General features: G+C 46.5%; 1 protein-coding gene across 1 annotated transcript in view; it reads right to left on the bottom strand.

The window, feature by feature from the left end:
* Positions 1–20817, bottom strand: part of HYDIN (HYDIN axonemal central pair apparatus protein) — a 339719-nt gene that overhangs the window by 54298 nt on the left and 264604 nt on the right. Inside the window, 13 exon segments of the mRNA XM_086351674.1 lie at positions 146–344; positions 965–1137; positions 1242–1401; positions 4135–4254; positions 5103–5285; positions 5516–5736; positions 7838–8059; positions 10052–10587; positions 10590–10677; positions 12556–12718; positions 14534–14675; positions 17240–17423; positions 20671–20808. Coding sequence (XP_086207800.1) covers positions 146–344; positions 965–1137; positions 1242–1401; positions 4135–4254; positions 5103–5285; positions 5516–5736; positions 7838–8059; positions 10052–10587; positions 10590–10677; positions 12556–12718; positions 14534–14675; positions 17240–17423; positions 20671–20808 — 2529 coding nt within the window.

Here is a 20817-nt window from a genome sequence, read left to right as displayed (position 1 = left end):
GTTGTGGGTTGTCAAACATAGATTAGACGGGAGCATGTAACATGGAGAATTGCCTTGGTGTGTCAGTGAGTTGCTAGTGTGGGTGTCAGTGAACCCAATGTGTACACATCTTGGTGACCAGGTCCGAAGACATATGAAGCCTCACCTCCAACCGGATTGCCTTCTTGACATTGACAGGTTTGGAGGGCTGGAACTGCACCTGAAGGCTATACTCAGACTTGGCGGCTATGATCCCCTGCATGGTGGACACGGTGAAGTCTTCGCCCAGGTGCTCCAGGCTGGTGATCCTCCAGGCCAGGGGCAGGAGTGTGATGTTGCGGAGAAGAACTGCCTTAGAGTCTTTTCTGCAGAGACCAAAGGAAATTCTGTCAATTTCAAACAATTCTGACTTATTATGGCAAGTCAGAAAAAACACTTCTGGTTATTTCAATTCATACCAGTTTATCACTATTTATTGCAGGGAACGGGGCTTACCTGTGATGATCAGGGAATGCAGGATACATGAATCAATATACTCACCCAGCTGCCTCAGAAATAAACATTCCCTATTTAGAATAATATAATTTCCATGAATGATTGTGTAAGTTCTAGGTCTGGTCTAGTGTTTTCTGCTTGTCCTCTAAATTTCTAGAGCCAAGATTCTTAACCTTTTAGAGTAATGGACTGAAAATCTGAAAAAAGCTAGCCCTTCTGAAAAAAACACAAATATGCACACACTTTGGCAGTTGATCTTAGAGAAGTCCTTAAACAGCCTGCAGTCCATTCACTGAACCCAAGCTGACAACCTGTGAACTCAGAGGGTTATCACCCATCCCGATTTGCACAGGACCAGAAGTCTCCTGGAATGGAGGACTTTCAACACTAAAACCAGGCAGGTCCCAAGCAGATCAGGATGAGTCGGTCGCTTTAGAACTAAATGTTCTTTAAATTTCATTCCAGTCCTGGAATTATCTAGAACTCTGACCTGTGCAGCAAGAGCCGGTCAAAATGCAATTGTCTGGGATCCAGCTCCAATTCTGGGCGGACACCCTGGCAGCTTAACTTGAAGACAGCTGGCTCAGGGTTCTCCTTGATGCAGCAGACAATGCTGTCTTCAAAGACACCGACTGCAGTAGGGTAGGCCCATACATTTAGCATCTAATGCGAGAGTCAAAACAAAGAACATTTATATCCAGGATGCCAAGGCCTCAAACTTCAAAGGAAAGCCTTGCCGTGGTAGACTTGTTTCCACGTGACTGTACCTGCTTCTCATTGGGTTTCAGAATCATGTTGATGGGCTCCAGAAAGTAGGTGTTTGCTTTGATGTCATTCTGAAAACAGAAGTACACCTCCACGACCATTGGGGAGCTGTTCAGGATTGTCAGTGTCTCCATGTTGCCTGGGAACAAGGAGGACTTGTACCTGAAAGTGAACAGAAATTAGGGATGTGGCTGTGAGGACTGGCTGAGAATTCAGGTGGAAAAGCAGACTGTGAGGTGCAAGGCGATTTCAAAGGATCAAGTGGCTAAACAGAGGCAGTGGAGGCTACGAACACAAACCTTATGGTGAAGACTTGCAGCTGTGACCTGACTGCTCCCCCACAAACTCACCCCAAACATTGGTCTCATCTTTAAGATGGGATGATAAAAACTCTTAGGATTTCAAGTATCAAATGAAATATCAAGAGTATATTTGATACTCTTGATATCAAGATGGAGCACCTAATGCTCTGAGGACAGCTGCAGATAACAAATGCCCAATAAATGGCAGTTGTTACTACGGCAAAGATTTCTAACTAAGAATTCTGCAGCTCTATCCTTCCCAGTGCTTATGCTTCCAAGAGAGATGATCATTTGAGTGGCCTGTTATTTCATATCTTAGAGAAGACCTCATTTACCACCTTTTCCTATACCCGCACAGGATGGTACTGTTTTGACACAGGCGCATTTGACACTGCTCACTGCTCAGGGCTGTTTCTGTTCCCTAGTACTTTAGGGAGAGACCCGCTGAGTGGAGCACTGTAAGCACTGCAAACTGCCCAGTTAAAGGTGCCAAACAGAAAGGCAGCCAGAGAAGGCACAGGGAACATCAACGGACACACGCATCGCTGGAGGTGACAGCACAGGTCAGGAAAGCATGGCACCACTGTGCCCACAGACAGTCTGAAGAGCTCTGGACAGTCTGGACAGTCTGCAATGAAGGAAGGAAGGAGAAGGCATGGCAGAGATTAAATCTGAGAGACAGAGCTTTCTCTGTGTAACTGCCAGAGAGGTGGTGGCCTTCACATCTCAGTTAATTATCACCACCAAGCACTTTGCTAAAAGTTACATGTGTACTCTCTAGTTCGGTCTTTCCAAAACTGTGCAGTAGGGGCTATTATTTTCCCGTTCTGCACATGAGGATGTTGAGGCTCAGCAAGACTTAAAAGATAAATGATACTAGTTTAGGGACCACTGTAATTGCCCTCCTGGATCACGGCTGTCTGGCCTCATACCCTACTTAATTCCAATGCTGCTCTGAACACAGGCCTCTCTGAACCGGCCATCATTTCCCTGAATCCCACCTCCGGCTGCTGATGGGTGTACATCACATCCATCAACCTGACTCCCACCCCTTCTCTTGTCTAAGCCTTTCTACTGGGTCTTAAGGATCCTCTCCATCAGCAGGTAACTCTCTTCAACTTCATTTTGTAGTCCAATATCTTAGGAAATAAATAGGAGATTATGAAGGGAATGGAGAACTAACTTGGCTCATTAATTTCACCAAGTAAGCATAGAAATAATCACTTGCCACTTATCACAATAAATGCTAGATGGAATTAAGACATGGTTGAGATCCTGGTTCTGTTTTTGGTCTCACCTTCCTGCCTATATAATAAGCAACTTATATATGACTAAAAAAAAAAAAACTTGTATCACTAAATATTTATGACCATTAACCTTAGCTGGACCCCCAGTTCTGCCAGTTAATTTTAATCTATTTCTATAATATTCTTCCTCTCCTACTTTGCACAAAACCTGTTTCATACCTAGTCCATTTTCCCAACATTTTAAACTTCCTTCCTCTTGCCTCACTGTTAGGGATGACCTCACATCATTCACTATGGAGAAAATGGTTGCGTGGGAACCTCCTCACCATTCCAGCCAAACCTGTGACCCTATCTGCACCTGCAGCCATATCACCTTCCTCCGATGTGATGACGGTCCCTCTTCCTGGCAAAGCCAGCATCTCCACCTCTCGTGTTATTTCAGGGGGCTGCACCACTCACCGCCCTGACTTTCTCTGGAAACTCTAGCTTCTTCCTCCCTACTTCCCCCCTTGACATCTAAACATCATAAGGACAACAGTGAATGAACAGCCTTCCCCGCACTCCAGGTCTCCCTCCTGTCCTCAGCGGCCTCCATCTCCCTTTACAGTCAAGCTTTTCCAAAGAACCACCTCCACACTCTGTCTCTATTCTCTCACCTCCCACTCACTCCTCAACTCACTGTACTTGGGTTTCATCCTCAGAAAGCCCTGAGAGGGTCCTATGCCTTCCATTTGTTAAGCCCCATGGACGCTGATGTCATTACCTTTCCACCCTCCCTGCCACAATCAACATGGATGGCCACGCCCTCTTCTCGTGGCTCCAGGACACCATGCTCCCCCGGTTTCCACCAGTAGCCCCTGCCCTCTTATCTCTTGTGAGTGGTAGAATTCTTTAGGGCTTCATCCATGGTCCTTCTCGCCTTACTGTGTACTCTCATTTAGGTGATCTCATCAGACCCATGGCATTTTTTTGTCTTGAAACAGACTCTCCTCTGAGAACCAAAACCACATAGACTATGCCTTGCTTTCTGTGGCTTCTAGCTGTATCTCTCGAGCATCTCAAACTGAACACACACCCAAGTAAACTCTACATTCTACCCTTCCCCTACCCAAACTGGGTCTTCCTCTAGGCCACCCCGTCTGGGAAAACAGTGTCCTCAATCACTTGAGAGCTTAGCAGAAACTTGGGGCACAAGAACACACTTCTCCTGATCTGTGGAGCAGGGCTGCCTGAGGCAATGTCATTAAGAGCTGGATCTACTATTAATACACAGGCACCCTGGCTTGTATTCCTCATGCATCCAACCCAGGGGTCTGAAATCTGCTTTGAAATAATGGAACACTTACTTATCTCTTGATTTCCCACAAAGCAGTGGTCCGAAATGAAACCTCTCCGTGCTCACAATATACTTCTTAAAGATGACCTCATTTGCCTTCATTTCCATCTTCCGCTGAGGGAATACCACCCTGAACACAGAGGAGGAAGAGGAGAGGAGAAGTGTCTGAATGCCTCCACATGATGTATACAGGAACCCAACATTCCCTGTTCAGCAAAGGGTCCAGGAGTCTGGAGATGGAACAACTCTTAATTTGAGGACATTTCTGGAACGACTCTTAATTTGAGGACATTTATGGAACCAACCCTGAGGGAAGACAGTACAGTTTGAATCTGAGAAAAAAATATTCCCAGTAGTGTCTTTCATAATGGGGCTGATGATGAAACTGAGCTGGACTTCCTGTTCTAGTGTGCCTAGCTAGAGAAAGTCCTGAGAAACCCTAAGGAAATCTAGTTCGGGTGGATCTTAACCAGCTTCTGAGTTCCCTGTCTGACGTGGCCCCTTGGTGAGAATTGCAAAAAAAACAAAAAATAAAAAACTCCTCTAGGTGTACAAGCTATAAAAAGTCCCCTGGCTTGCTCAAGCCAGGGGCCTTTATGTGGTGCATAAGGGGCCCAGTGTTTGGTACTCAGGAAAAAAATCTGCCTGTGGAGATACCCACATATACTGAGGTTACAGGATAAAAGTCCTACAGCAAATATAAAATCTATTTATATATGCTTAATAATTAAATAAACAAACTAACTTCACACAGGAAGATATCCCCTTGCCCTTCACATCTGCTAGCATTCTATTTTAGCCACATGGTACTGTGTCATTTCTGTGACTCAGTGTCCGTGGCTCTGGAGCCCAGTATAAGAGGGCCTGGGATGCTGCCCTGGTTCCACATTTCTATTAAGACACATTTTGTTCAAAGTCCCATGGGGGAAAACAAAAATGTATCCGCCAATCTTTTCTTTAAGAACAAAATACACTTACTTTGGGTCTTGGCAAATGTATGGGTAAGTGCAGACACCTCGGCAGTAAAGCTGGTACTGGCGGTGAGTTCCAAGGATCTCAAAGTTAAATGTTTGGTCAAAAATCCCAAGATCGTTGGAACAGAAGTGTAGGCGCAATGTCACCTCACCGTTGGCAGGCACGATCCACCGGAAATGATTCAGCCTGAAAATGACCACACATGCTTTTACTGTGAGGATGCTTCCTTTGGGCCAAGAGAAGACAGGACTGTTGCCTGGGAGAAGTCCGGTCCTGCTGCAGTTAGGCATGGCGATCCTTGACTGCCATGGAGGTCCTTAACAGTCAGGACAACCCGGTTCCCATCTGAGGCTGTGACAGCCACACCCTCATTTGGAGCTTCGGCCTTCCCCTCCCTGGGTGGCTCCGAGGCCCACCTGGTGAATTTTTCCTGGGAATGCTGCCCAGATAAGTTGTTCTGCTCTACGTCTGACAGCGGAGCAATGGTTCCGGAAGTTCCTGCAGAAAGGCCCTTCCTGTTGAAGGCCATTCGACGTTTCTCCTTCTGAGTCTCACGCGGCTGATCCGTTTTTTCTTTCTCTTTTTCTTTTGTTTTCTGTTTGCTCCCTTTAGACGAGGTGATTTGCTCCTCCTGGGTCTTAAATTGAAAATGAGCACAGGGTCTTAAACATTCATCCTACGACCACAGAAGCAGGAGACAGGAATGCCCATGACACTGCCTGTGGTTTGGGGTGACCTCTCTGCCTGCAGTCTGGGGTGACCTCACCAGGTTCAAGATGCTGGCGACTGCTGAGAATGGCAGAGCCCAGACTATGACACTACTGTAGGAGAGAAGTGTGGAGAGGAGTCTAGGGCTTTCCCTGGTACCCAATTCCCTGAAGGGAGGCCAAAGCTCCAGAGAAAGCTGGAAGCTGGTCTGGAGTGTGTTCCCATACTGCATTTTGTCGTTGTGCTTCTGTAGTATTTTTTTTTAATCTATATTTCTCATTCCCTCCCAATCACACTGATTTTTTTTCATAGACCAAATCTGTATCATGACAGAATATTTCATAGTCTGCAAATCTTTTGACTGTTCTCAGAGTGTCCCTTAAAACTTACTTATTTCCTGTATTTCATGTAAGCTGAAAAGAAGATTTAAAAACTTGATTAGATTCAGAGAGGATGCTGTGCACATCATACTCTGTCACACTGGGGGACAAATGATGTCAGGTTGACTCACGATTACAGACGCAAAGGGTGTCCGTGTGGCTACAGTGATGCTCGCAGATCTTGGCCATGGCAAAGCGGACTTCCCTCTCTGCAGCCAGCCAGCCACCCATGGGACGATGCTCTGGCTCAGAGTGAGTGTCTTGTTCTCCAGCAAACCAGCACTCCAGGAATCCCCTGGCACTCCTTAATCAAGGACTCCTACGTCATTGGGGATATCAGAACGGTGCCTTTCTAATTCTACCATTCTTTCTATAATTTCAGCTGTCATTCTCCTAGAAAGAAGAGCTTTCCTTCATGTACTGGAGATGAGCCTGAGTTCCTTCTAAAACTGTAAGTTAAAGAAAGCTAAACTCTTTCCCCTTAAGGTTCAATTTTCAGAAAAGAGGTTGGTGTAATAGTCACCTCTGATGGTGGCAATATTTTCTTTTTTACCTTTTTATTGGACTCTGCCCAAGTAAGGCCTGCTCACCAGTGCTGAGACCTGATGTTGATTGTCTATTTACTTACAAAACTGAAGTTTGGGGCTCTCTGTTACCTAATTGAGGTGTAAGCAGGGCCTATAGATAACTTCATTTGCTGCTGATTTTGTTTTTTGCTAACATGCATGGTTTATAGGAAGAAAGCTAGGAGGCAGTTCAAATTTTGGCCCCCATACTCCTCTTTGGCCACCTTATGTGAAGAACCAACTCATTGGAAAAGATCCTGGTGCTGGGAAAGATTGAAGGCGGGAAGAGAAGGGGACGACAGAGGGTGAGATGGTCGGATGGCATCACCAATGCTACGGACATGAGTTTGAGTAGGCTCTGGGAGTAGGTGATGGACAGGGAAGCCTGGCATGCTGCAGTCCATGTGGTCACAAAGAGATGGACATGACTAAGCGACTGAACTGAACTATTCCTCTGGGAACAGAAAGCCCCTCTATAATTTTTAATATCCATGCATTCTTCATATTACTAGTCAAATCTATTTTTCTTTTTTTATTTATTCCATTAACTGTATATGTAAAAATCAATTTTATACTTTTACATGATTTCATTTTGATCACTTATCCTTTTAATCTAGGTGGAATTACTTTTACTGCACTGTGTCAGGCAAGAAGATAAAAAGCAACTTTATCCAAAATATCCAATCTTCCCCATATAATTTCTTAATAGTCTTTTCTTTCTCTAATGATGTGTGTTTCCTTGTGTCTGTTGACTCTTGTATTCTTCTGCACTGTGTGAATTACCTTAGCTTCACAATACATTCTGCTACCTTTTTAAAAGAGCTTGTTTCACACTTTTTTTTTTTTTTTTTTTGTAAATGGGCTTCAGAGCAAATCAACAAGTATCATTTTTAGTCTCTTCTTGGGGGCATAGGAAGAGTCAGACCCAGGGAAGGTGCAGCTTAGGGAGGCTCAGGTGGAATCCCAAGTGAGTGGAGGCAAACACCCCAGTGAGCTTGACATCAACCCCGGGCTCAATTTTTGGCCACATGGAGGGCCCATGTGAAGTCTTGCCAAGGTCAGGAGGATAAGTTTCTCCATTTACCTTTGAGGAGCCTGGGGTGGTTGAAAGCTCTGTTTCTGCTTCCACTTCTCTTTTCTCCTCTATCAGGGAGAAGTCTTCAGAGGGTGGAGTTATAAACACGAAATGCTTCAGGATTTCTGTCATGGCCAAAGGCTGTCGCTTCACAGGGTAGGAGATGATTGAGTATAAAGCAGGTGGTGGGATAGGTGGTCCAGAGGAACCCAGGCCCAAGATGTCTAGGATCTAAAGAAAAATATCAAGATGAATTTCTGGTGTAGAGGGCAGGCTACCCCTAACAGCCTCCCTGAAAGAGCACAGGATGGTGAGACCCTCCCTCCTTTCTCTCAACTTTCTCAGGAGATGCCCTGATATAGGCATGTGTCAGGGATGGTGTATAATGGACCTCTGACACAGCTCTGTAGGTCTTTCCAGACCCCACACCTCCAGACTCAGCTGGGGCTCTTGCTATGGGCTTCAGGCTCCCTCTCTTATCATAACCTTTGTCACTTTATTATGATTGCTTGGTGGTCTATCTCTGCAACTGGACTGTAAAGTTCATTAGGACTGGAACTAGGGTGATATAGCACATGGCCTAGCACACAGCTGAGACGCAAACCTCTGTTTAAAGAGACCATCTCTTAATATTCTGATGTCTGTAGTATAGAGCTGTTTCATTTATTTTCAGATCCCCTGTTAACATTTCTTCTACCTTTAAGTGTTCTTTCTTTTCAAAGGTAAAAGAGAGTTAGGGCTAGAGCAGGTCATATACAGCAAAGAAAAAAAAAAGTGCATCAAAGTTCTGGGAATGGGGTGAAAGATGGGAATGGAGAGAGAAGTCAAAAAAGAAACTTGAGAGAGTCAACTTATTCCTGTAGCATTCCCCATTCTACTCTGATATATAATGAATGAGAGCCACCCAGAGCAGATGGCTTCAAAATCTGGTAGCAGTTTTCTCCTCAGCTTGTAAAACCCTCAGAAAAAGGATGCTATCCCTTGATTAATTGTTGTCATCACAACCATGAGGCCACCTGAGTGGACCAAACAGGCTATTAGTTCGAGGAAGTAACTATCTTCATGTAATCCTGTGTTGCTAATTCTCTTGGTCAGAAAGTTGAAGACACTTCCTGACTAACATGTAGCTAACATGTAGCTAGAGTTAACTCCCAGGATTCAGAATATCTGTGAGGAAAGGGATGAATAATTTGCATCCCCTATTAAATTAATAGAGGCAGGAAGTTCTTTAAACAAGTCTAACTCGTGGTTCCTCTCAGGCTCTGCTCTCTACTTCTAAGGTTGCATCTCAGTTCAGTTCAGTTCAGTTCAGTCACTCAGTTGTGGCCGACCCCATGAACTGCAGCATGCCAGGCCTCCCTGTCCATCACCAACTCCCGGAGTTCACTCAAACTCACATCCATCGAGTCAGTGATGCCATCCAGCCATCTCCTCCTCTGTCGTCCCCTTCTCCTCCTGCCCCCAATCCCTCCCAGCATCAGAGTCTTTTCCAATGAGTCAGCTCTTCGCATGAGGTGGCCAAAGTACTGGAAGGTTGCGTCTAGTTTCTGATAAATACTAAACTAAACCAGTGGGTAGACTGAGGCCCCCCTGTTCAAATCTGGCTTGCCGCCTGCTTTTGTGAATCAAGCTGTATCTGAACAGAGTCATCTCCAGTCATATCCATTATTGGGGGTGGGTGTTCGGGACAGAGACTATATGACCTGTAGCCGCAAATATTTGTTTTTTGGTGTTTCACCGATAAAGTTTGTCATGGGATGAAAGGTTATAATAACCATTCCCTCCAAATCACTGCCAAAGGGGTTTCTGAATATGATGCTTTTGTTTCTAGGAACAAGAAGCCATCTGGTCGTATAATTTCTGTCATGGTGGGAAGCTTATGGGAAAGAAATTTTAGAATAGTTGAGCCATTTGCATAACCCCCGAAGTGTACCTGCCTTGCCAACCCATAACACAGTATTGTCAATACTAAAATTAACTTTATGAGTGGCTTTTTATAAGGTTAGATGGAATAGTTTAGATCTGTGGAACTTCCTATGGATACTTCATCACATAGAAAAAGGTCCTTTTAGCCATTTTTGTTTTATATACAAAGGGATATCAGAGATGAATGGAATTAAGGGGATCTGGATTTTGTGTTAAAAGCACATTTACAAGGACTAGCTCTGTATGTCTGCCTGGCTACCTGACCGTTACATCTCTGTCTTGGAGGAAAGTCTGTACCTGTTCCCCTTTAGGAAGCCTCTCATTTTCCAGAGCCTGCTTCCAGCTCGAGCCTTCGGAGTCAGGCGTCTGGATGTTTATGAACGGCACACCCAGATCCTTCTTCCCTTCGTGGTCCTCCTCCTCGCCCTCGCCTCCGTCGCTGCGCTCCTCCTGGGCGCGGAGCTTCTCCAGCCGCTCCCTCTCGGCCCTCTCCCGCTCCAGGCGCTCCCTCTCGGCTCGCTCCTTCTCCGCGCGCTCCCGCTCCCGGTCCTTGCGGCCTCGGCGTCCACCGGAGGGAACCTGGCGCTGGTCGGCCCCATCCTCATGGCTCATGTCCTCAGCACCGATGTGATGCAGCAGAACTCCTTGCTTCCGGTCCCAGTACGTGAGGATGTTCTGGATGTCCTTCAGGGTCAGCTCGAAGGTCTTAAACTTCTGGGCCACGTTCTTGTCAGTGTCCTTCGGAAGGTCCCCCTCACTGTCTTCTTGCTCCTGGACAAGAGGAAACCAAAGCGTGTTGATATCTGACAAGAGGTTCCTCCTCCTCTTATCCATTCTTCCTTCTCCACAGCTACCTGCTCTCTGACGGACACTTTTCTTTCTACTGCATCAATCTTCACCTCTAGTTTGGAAAAAGTAAGAATCTAGAAGGCAAAAACACATAAAACATTCTTAAAACAGTTCTTTCGGGGAGAACAAATTGCAAAAGAAGGAGAAAGAGGGCACTGTGCTTTGTAAGATGGCCTCATAGGATTCCAGCCCCTCATATACACGCCAGGGCTGTGCCTATGGATTGTGTGGGGGCCTTTCTCAGAAGATTCACTCTGTGGTCCTTCCTTGTCTTGGAGCTGGCTGGGGCCGGGCATTATGCATAGCAGCTGTAATGTTCACTCCTGGCTGACAGCTGCTGCTCTGAAGGATCAACAGGAAAAGATGCTCAAGACGAGCCTTTCCTCTGGAGAGGCCACTGAGTCTAGTGGTCCAAACCTGGTCTCACAATTGTTAGCTGTGTGACCATGGGTGAGCAAGCCACATCTTTGGCCCACCTGTGTTGTGTTGACAGTAATATTAATAACTACCCCAGAGGACCACTGAAAGTTAAATGTGTGAGTGCATGTAAAAAGTTTATAACAGTGTCTGTCACAGAGTAAAAGGTCTCATAGTGCCAAGTTATTAAAATTATACAGATTATGTATACAGATTAATCAGTGCTGCTGGGGACAGACAGGGTTTCAGAGTCTGGCTACACTCCAGCCTCTTAAACAAACCTGTATTTTAGCTAATGAACCTTGCAGAGAGAAACCGACCTTATTCTTTTTCTTACTGCTTTGTGGGTTCTGATTGTCTCCCCTCCTGATGAAACCCTCCAGGAGGCTTCACAGGTCTGGGGGTTCTTCTTTGATGACATACAGTCCAGTTCAGCCCAGTGACATTCTTCTCTTGCCTAAGCTCAGGTGTGGAGGCATGAGAGGCCCAGGCTGGTTATCCCCTCTCTGCACTGCATCAGCTCCCCGCTAAATGTCCGTCTCTACAGCCTGGAGAGAGCTGACACAACAGTACTGGCAACGCTGTCTCCTGGAGTGGGTGGATCGCCTTATTTGTGTGGGTGAGGGGAGGGCGGGGTGCCTGCTGTATGTTCCCATCTACAGAGTTCTGCCTAGATATCCTGTTCCTGGATATCCTGTATCCTGGAAGAAGTGCCTACTGAGGGGAGGACTTGCATTTGGAAACTTGCAGGAGCCTGTTTCTTACCCTTGTTTTGGTGCCTAAGTTTTAAGTGCTCAGACATGCTCCTTCCTGAGCTCTACCTGATGCGGACTCCTGGACACTGATTCCTCTGCTCTTCCATCTGCCTCCTGGGACCAGTCTGCACCTCGTCTGGGAGTCTAGCTTTAGTTTTACCCTCAGAACTCTCGGGGCTGGAGTGGCCACTGTGCACCCCAGCTAGCACAACCCTCAGCCACTAGCGCCACCCTGGACGTTGCTCTGGCCAGTCTGCACCAAGCCTGGGTACCGTGTATCACAGTGGGCAGAGACGTGACAGGCAGACTGATACTCACAAGGGTAGCTTATGCTGGAGCATCTCCCTTGACTGCGGTCAAGGATCAGCTCCTGGTTGAACACACTGACTTGGTGGCTCACTGCAAACAGCTCTTCACCACCAGTCTATTTAAAACCATCCAGGGGGCTGCAGGAGACAGCAGAAGGAGCCAGATCTGTGCACACACACACAACTGTTACAGCTCGTCCTGTTAAATTCTGGATGGGGTTCACATCTCTGAACCTCTGAGGAAGGACAGGATGTAACAGGACAGGATTATGGGAAGCACAAGAAAGCACGGGACACACAGTCAGTGCTCAGAAAATGCTGATCCCTCTCCTCCTGCCTTTTGCTCCACCACAGAGTCTACACAGTCCTAGGCCAGCTTTCTGGAGGGGAGATGTGCTGGGCTGATATGCTAGCTGTGGTGGTGGGCCACTCTGCACCTGCCTGCCGCTGAGGGGCCAGGGAGGGTTGCTACCTGCCGGCTTGGTATCTGAGATTTCTTCGTGGACGGCTCCTCCTTTACGGGTCCCTGCTTTGGCTTTTTATTCTTCCGTTTTAGCTCATCTTCTTCCTTCTGTCGCTCAAGTTCCTGCTGTAGCTTCTTTTCCTGCATCTCCTTTGCCAGTCTCTCTAGCTCCCTTCATTAAGTCAGGCAGAGAAGAAAAGAGTTCAGAGGGGCCTGCCCGAGCCCCTCCCCCGCTGCAATCACCTGGTGGGGGAACGTGGCGCGGAGCTTTCTTCAGCACAAAAACCAGGAAAGAACAAAAGAAAGCTGGATATTATAGGAAGGAAGGAAGATGGAAGGGAAGAGAAGAAAAGAAGGGAAGAAAGGAGGAAAGGATGGCTCACATCTACCTTTGAATAGTCATTTAGTAAAACTGATAACTGAAGCTCAACTAAGAAGAATTCTCAACTGATCTCTAATTCTATTTCAATCTCGTTTCACAGGAGAGTGAGGCAAGGGCTGTAAACAAGCTGGATGTTATCACCCTTAAAAACCAACTTTCAAAGATTGTTCTGATATCAGTACAGATGAGGCCCAGCTTTCTACACTCATGTCTGAGGTGTAGACAAGAAGAAATGATGTTTTTCACAGCGGTCCCCACTGTGGCCCACTTGGAGCCATGGTGCTAGAGCTGGAGGCCACGTTCCTCTCCTTCTCGCCCTTTCTTTCCTTTCCAGCTATGGATTCAGCCGTGTCTGCCCTGCTGCTAATGGCAGAGAGGGCACCAAGCCTGGGTACCATGTATAAACAAAGAGTGGAGGGGATGGCATTTCTGAAGATACGGAATCCATTTATTTTTATCTCTGGGAATCCCTGGTTGTTCCTGGCTGCTGTGGCTCTCTGCTCATTGAAGTTGACTCATCATTACTTCATCACTTCGTGTGTGTGCGCGTTACAAACAAGTCACTGCTGAGCTCTAAGAATCAGATTTGGATTTTCTAAGTCCACTGTGAGATGAATGCCTGAAAGTAAATGACCTGAATGAGAAAAAAAAAAGCAATTTTTTTGGAATCCCAAAGCTGGGATTCCTGAGGCCCAGGCATGTTTACAGTAGACCATGCATGAGATGTGGGTATATATATATATACTGATACTGTAGAGTACATAAAAGCTCTTTGGGGGCCAGTGGGAGGAGTCTGGAGGTAGGGGGAGAGGAGAAAAGGGGATTAAATTATAGGTAGCATCTTGCCCCCCACCACCAGTGTTTGGAATCTTAGGGAGGGGTAGGCAGTAGACCCTCCTCCCTCCCTTGGCATGTCTGAAGATCTGAGGACAGGACACTGCCCACCTGTATTGGAGACAGCGTGAAATCATGGACCATGTCTCGTGGGTGGTATGGAGGGGATTCAGTCAGTCCCGTGTGGTCCCCAGGGATGGGCACAGAAGGTGGCTGAGAGCACTGGCCTGGGAGCCTGCCCAGGGTCTCTGCTGAACTGCCCAGGCTAAGGAGCAAGTGGGAGTGGCAGTCAGACCTCGGGATGGACGGCACCACCAAAGGCCAAGATGCTGGCCAGGAAAGGAGGAGAAATGGCTAAGTTATGGAGGGCAACCACCATGCCCACGTCACAAGAGTGGCCCCCTGGGTCACCATCTCTGGACACCTGAGCACAGAGGCTGATGAGCCGCAGCTCTCAGGGAAGCCAGCAGGAGATTAGGGGCCAGAAGCCCCTCCTCTTTTTACACTACAGCCTCTAGCCCTGGGTCCCACAGGTCCCCCAGAAAGAAGGAAGGACAGGAGAATGGAGACGTGGGAAGGCTGCAGCAACCAGCACCCTGGTTGTGCAAGATACCTGTTTCTGCTCTCAGCAAGTCATCCTCCCAGGTCTCCTGCGGCTATTGCTGCCTCCTCCCCGGCCCCGGTGACCCTAGTCTCCAGGATGGGCCGTGTGCCTGATGGAAACTGCTCCCAGTGGCAGTGCTTCCCTTCTGACCAGCCCCGGACACTGACCTCCTCTTCCTCTCCCGCAGGGCTTGTTGAACCTCTCGGTTGAAGGTTATTTTCTCCTCCTCTGTCAAGGCATCATATTCTTCCTCATCCATGCTTTGGAGACGCTCCTTCTCTCTCTTCTGCGCTTCTCTGCGTTTGTGCTCTGTGGGGAACAAACAGGAGGGTGGGAAAAACTCACTCACCACGTTTGGCTGCGGGGACCCCAGTGGTTTAGCTCTTGCCTAAGCAGGCTGTGGTGCGTGTGTGACAGCGAGAGGCAGCGGGTACCACAGGCGGCCTCCTAATCTCTGCTGGGCTTTCCTGCACTCATACAGTTCCCACAATGGTTTCCACCTGTGGTGGGCTGAACAGAGGCCCCAAAGAGATCCACGTGCTAATGCCCAGAACCTGTGAATATGTCACATTACATGGCAGAAAGAACTTTGCAAATGTAATTAAATTAAGGATCTTGAGTTGGCGTGATTACCCTGGATTATCTGAGTGGGCCCAATATAATCACAGAGGTCCAGCAGAGGCAGGCAGGAGGGTCAGGGTCAGAGAAGAAGAGCGGACAATGAGGCAGAGGTCAGAGAGTTGCGAGGTAGGAACCACGAGCCGAGGAATGCAGGGGGCCTCTAGGAGCCAGAAAAGGAGACGAGGATTCTCCCCTAGAGCCTCCAGAGGAACATGGCCCTGCTGACACCTCAATTTTAGGACTTCTGACTCCCAGAACTGTCAGAGAACAAATCTGTGGTGAGTCATCAAGTTTGAAGCAGTGTATTACAGGAGTAATAGGAAAGTAACATACCACCCACTGACTTCACCCATTACTAACACAAGCCACCAAAGTGCTCAGGTGACAGAACTGTCAACTTCCACACCCTGCAGGTTCCAGGTCCTGAAGTGTGGTTCACACTTGGCACGAAGACTCTGGGCTGCTTCTGCACATGTTGCAGGCACCCCAGTCTTTCCTCATGCCTCCCTAAGTTTGAGCTTTGGGCTCAGAGATCTACATCTTGAGTTCTTAGTCTCTAACACTTACAGAGGATAGTAACAGATCAGAATAATAATTCTTCCTTCACAGGGCTGTTGTGGGGATCAAATAAGCAATCATGTAAGGTGCCTAGCCCAGTGCCTGGCACATTCATAAATGTTCAATAACAACTAGATTCTAATATAATAATATTGTATGCTGCCTCAGGACTTTTTAAAATGATTAAGGGAATAGGAACCTATATTGAAACTGTGAAAACTACAGGCAATTGAGAAAATGAAAAGAGATACTTTCTTTCAAAAGTTGATTGTTGATGGGAAATGAGTTTTCTGGAAACTAGGAATCTGGAGGTTGAAATATTGCTGAAAGATGCCTGGTCAATCTCTGGATGAGAATAAAAGGAAGCAGTCTTTGAGTTCTGCTTTGACCACTGGGTTGGGAAGATCCCCTGGAAAAGGGAAAGGCTACCCACTCCAGTATTCTGGCCTAGAGAATTCCACGGACTGCATAGTCCATGGGGTCGCATAGAGTCAGATTCAACTGAGCGACTTTCACTTCACTATGAACTAAGATAGCTCAGTGTTTGTAAATATTTCCTTAAAAGGAAAAGGTGCAGACTGTTCTGGAAGACAGAGGCAAGGCTGAGTGAGGAAGGGCAGTGATATGACCGGAGCTGAGGCTGAAGCAGGATTCTGCCTCTGAGGGGTAGCGCCGTCCTCTCCCTTGGGGGCCAAGATCTCCTGGGTCTGCTTTTGTCTAAATTTGGAACTTAAGCTAACATTACTTTCTATGTGTATGTGTGTATGGGCTTTTCAATCATTGAAAATTTTTTACAGGCCACTGGAATGACAAAAAAGCAAAGAACTCAGAGTTATACAGATCTTACTAATATGCTCTGTGATCTTACACAAAACTTTTGATATCTGTGAGCCTCGTTTTCCACATCTGTAGAGTGGGGGCAATAATCTTTGTCAGGACTAAATGACCCAAAGTGTCCTTTAAAGACATTTTAAGTGTACACAATCTGCTGCAGTGCCTGGTACACAATAGGCTAGAATGTAGAAACTGTTTCCTAAAGTTACAAGCTCTACTCTGGTCTTACAGGAAATTCACAGTGGGCTTAAAACCGACAAGCTAATGAACGGGTCACCTGAGTAAGGATGGGACCTGTGATGTGGCCCTCTCAGTCAGTGCTCAGTTGCTCAGTCACGTCTGACTTTTTGCAGCCACATGGACTGTAGCCAGCTAGGCTCCTCTGTCCATAGGACTTTTCCGGCAAGAATACTGGAGTGGGTTGCCATCCAGGAGACTGTCCCAACCCAGTGACTGAACCTCCTGTATCTTCTGCATTGGCAGGTGGATTCTTTACCACTGAGCCACCTGGAAGCCCTGTGATACCCTCAGGTAGGCTGTAATTATAGAGAAGATGAAGGGATGTAATGTGATGTCGGGGGAAAGAGGAAGATGCCTATGGTGAGAAGAGCTGGGTTCCATCCTTCCTTCTATAATTTCTCAACAGGTCACTTGTGTCTCAATTGCCTCACATGCAAAGTAGAAATAAGAACTCCCAGCCACCCTCCAGGGCAGAGGTGGGGCGCCAATGAGATGGCAGATGTAGCAACATAAGCCTAATGGGTACTCACAGCAGGGAAGGAATGTAAAAAGCCTAGAGCTCTGTTTAAAGGAAAGACCTATGGGGCTTGGAAGGACAGCCCAGGAGGGGATGGCCTTACCTTCTTGCTCATTTTTGGCTTTCTCCTGGGCCTTCATGGCTGCGTAATCCTGGGCCATGTTGATGACATAGATGTGCTCCCGATTGCCGATGGCCTTCAGCAGGCAGAGGAGAGCGGTAGCTGCGTTCCGAGCAAAGAGTGTCTCCAGGCTGTCAAACACCACTCCTCGGTAGCAGTCACTCAGCTGAAACCAGAGCACAAACAGTTACTGTGGCCACAAGATCATCTGTTCCCCAAGAAGGAAGCTATTTTTTCTTTTGCTGCTGCTTTTACAGGTGCTGCCACTAGTTCTGCAGACCCAGAACCATTGGTTCTGGGCCCAGATGAAAGTTCCACTGCCTTCCCACCTGCCAGATTCATTGGGGCTGTAATTAAACAAGAGAGAAAAATAAAAATGTTTCAGCAGTCATGAAAGATCTTTGCCATACATATCTGCAGAGTAAAGGATTTATTCTGTCTCTGTAGAGATCAAGAAAGCAAATAATGTTGAGATGAGAATCTGGGAAGATCTGTGAAATACAGAGAAGGAATATGTGTATAAAAGGTGTCCCTCTGCAGCAAAGACAGCGGTAGCAGATGGGCCATTTTTATCTTAGTGGTTTTCCTGCCTTGGAGCGTAATGATTTTGGTAATAGTAACTACTGTAGAACAGGCCTTGGCTGTGCTGCAGTGTTACTTGCAGAGACTGGCCACCACACGCTAGAGACTGATTACTACCACTTTCTGAGGAGACAAGAATCATGTGTCAGAAAATCAACTATTGCAATCAGTACATATACTATTTAGTTTAGCTGCCATTTTTTTTTTCCTCATAGGGAAGACTTTGTCAATAAATGAAGTAGCACAAACTCTGTATCTCATCAGAGGCCAGTACTATGAGTAGCACAGCTCTCCTGGCTTACTTTGGGTTTTACCAGTGGTCTCAGCCTTTACTCGGGGTGCATGAAACACCTGCACACTTACTAGACGCCTGTGTTCAAATGAGCTGAGAGCAATGGCACCTTTAACGCAGTAGTGAGTTCAAAGCTTAACATGAATCATTTCTGGTGATTACATTCCTCCTCTTCTGCGAAACTCAAGTTGAATTTTTGTTTACTTAAACATGCAATTAATACTGTGGCCCATTCTGGCAAACCAAAGCAAACACAGAACTCTAGGACCTGGTAAGCAGTTTAGTTTTCTGTAATCCATAAGCAGCAAACCCTCCCAAATTCTGGTGATCTAGTTTTCTTTTCTTTACAAGTACAACATCTATTTGGAAAACTGAGCAGTGGCCACAGGACTGGAAAAGGTCAGTTTTCATCCCAATCCCAAAGAAAGGCAATGCCAAAGAATGCTCAAACTACTGCACAATTGCACTCATCTCACACGCTAGTAAAGTAATGCTTCAAATTCTCCAAGCCAGGCTTCAGCAATACCTGAACTGTGAACTTCTGGATGTTCAAGCTGGTTTTAGAAAAGGCAGAGGAACTAGAGATCAAATTGCCAACATCCGCTGGATCATGGTAAAAGCAAGAGAATTCCAGAAAAACATCTATTTCTGCTTTATTGACTATGCCAAAGCCTTTGATTGTGTGGATCACAATAAACTGTGGAAAATTCTGAAAGAGATGGGAATCCCAGACCACCTGACCCGCCTCTTGAGAAACCTGTATGCAGGTCAGGAAGCAACAGTTAGAACTGGACATGGAACAACAGACTGGTTCCAAATAGGAAAAGGAGTACATCAAGGCTGTATATTGTCACCCTGCTTATTTAACTTATATGCAGAGTACATCACGAGAAACGCTGGGCTGGAGGAAGCACAAGCTGGAATCAAGATTGCTGGGAGAAATATCAATAATCTCAGATATGCAGATGACACCACCCTTGTGGCAGAAAGTGAAGAGGAACTAAAAAGCCTCTTGATGAAAGTGAAAGAGGAAAGTGAAAAAGTTGGCTTAAAGCTCAACATTCAGAAAATGAAGATCATGGCCTCTGGTCCCATCACTTCAAGGCAAATTGATGGGGAAACAGTGGCCGACTTTATTTTCTGAGCTCCAAAATCACTGCAGATGGTGACTGCAGCCATGAAATTAAAAGACGCTTACTCCTTGGAAGGAAAGTTATGACCAACCTAGACAGCATTTTGAAAAGCAGAGACATTACTTTGCCAACAAAGGTCCATCTAGTCAAGGCTATGGTTTTTCCAGTGGTCATGTATGGATGTGAGAGTTGGACTATAAAGAAAGCTAAGCGCCAAAGAATTGATGCTTTTGAACTGTGGTGTTGGAGAAGACTCTTGAGAGTCCCTTGGACTGCAAGGAGATCCAACCAGTCCATCCTAAAGGAGATCAGTCCTGGATGTTCATTGGAAGGACTGATGTTGAAGCTGAAACTCCAATACTCTGGCCACCTGATGTGAAGATCTAACTCATTGGAAAAAGACCCTGATGCTGGGAAAGATTGAGGGCAGGAGGAGAAGGCGATGAAAGAGGATGAGAAGGTTGGATGGCATCACCGACTCAATGGACATGGGTCTGGGTGGACTCCAGGAGTTGGTGATGGACAGGGAGGCCTGGTGTGCTGCGGTTCATGGGGTTGCAAAGAGTCAGACATGACTGAACGACTGAACTGAACAACACTAATGAAAAATCAAAACAAAAAGAAACAGTTACTGTGTTTCTGACTTTAAGAGCCATATAGTACTATAAAATAATTCAGAAATGTATGAAAATTAAAAACCTATAATTTTGCTAGCCAAAGATAACCACAGTTAACATGTATTTTAAGGATTTTTATTATGTGTATGATACACATTTATAAATATTTTTAGAGAAATATAATTATGGTTTACATACTATTTAATAATCTGATTTTCTCAGTTAATAACATGGTGGTGGTAGTTTAGTCACATCCAACCGTTTGCAACCCCTGGACTGTAGCCTGCCAGGCTCCTCTGTTCATGGGATTCTCCAGGCAAGAATACTGGAGTGGATTGCCATTTCCTCCTCCAGGGGATCTTCCTGACCCAGGAACTGAACCTGGGTCTCCTGCACTGCAGGTAGATTCTTTACCAATTGAGCTGTGTAAACACTTATTTTTACCACAATTAACATCACTCCAAATTCTAACTTATCATGGCTCCACGTTATGATTTTTAACATACTTCTGAGGGCTGTACCATGACTCTGTAGACGTGTGTGTTTTGAATGTGCTACCTTCTGCTCACTGGTCCTTAAGGTGAGTGTGGTTTCAGCCAGCAGACAGCCAGGGTCAGAGATTGACGAGGGCTATCCAAAGGACAAAAGAGGGTGAGGAAACCCATCCTTCCTCTCCGAGGCCCCTGGGTTTTGAGCTGCTGTGTGTGGGCAATGGCTCAGAACCTCAGCTTACAGCAGGGGGACAGGCGTGTAAGCTCTGCATCTCCACGCAGGTAGGTGTGGACACACCTGAATTCGGTCCACCAGGATCTGAGTGAATAGCTCTTCAGGGAGCACGCAGCTCACGAGCCCGGTATCACCTCCCACACTGGCGCTGACACTGAGTCGACGCTGCGTGGGCCCCGAGGGGAGAGGGCTGGAGGAAACCTGTTTTGA

This window comes from Bos grunniens, chromosome 18 (assembly GCF_055505025.1).
Source record: "Bos grunniens cultivar Pamir isolate PY7600 chromosome 18, Bosgru_T2T1.0, whole genome shotgun sequence".
Classification (NCBI taxonomy): Eukaryota; Metazoa; Chordata; class Mammalia; order Artiodactyla; family Bovidae; genus Bos; species Bos grunniens.
Note: the sequence above shows the minus strand (reverse complement) of the source record. Positions and strands in the feature narration are given on the sequence as shown.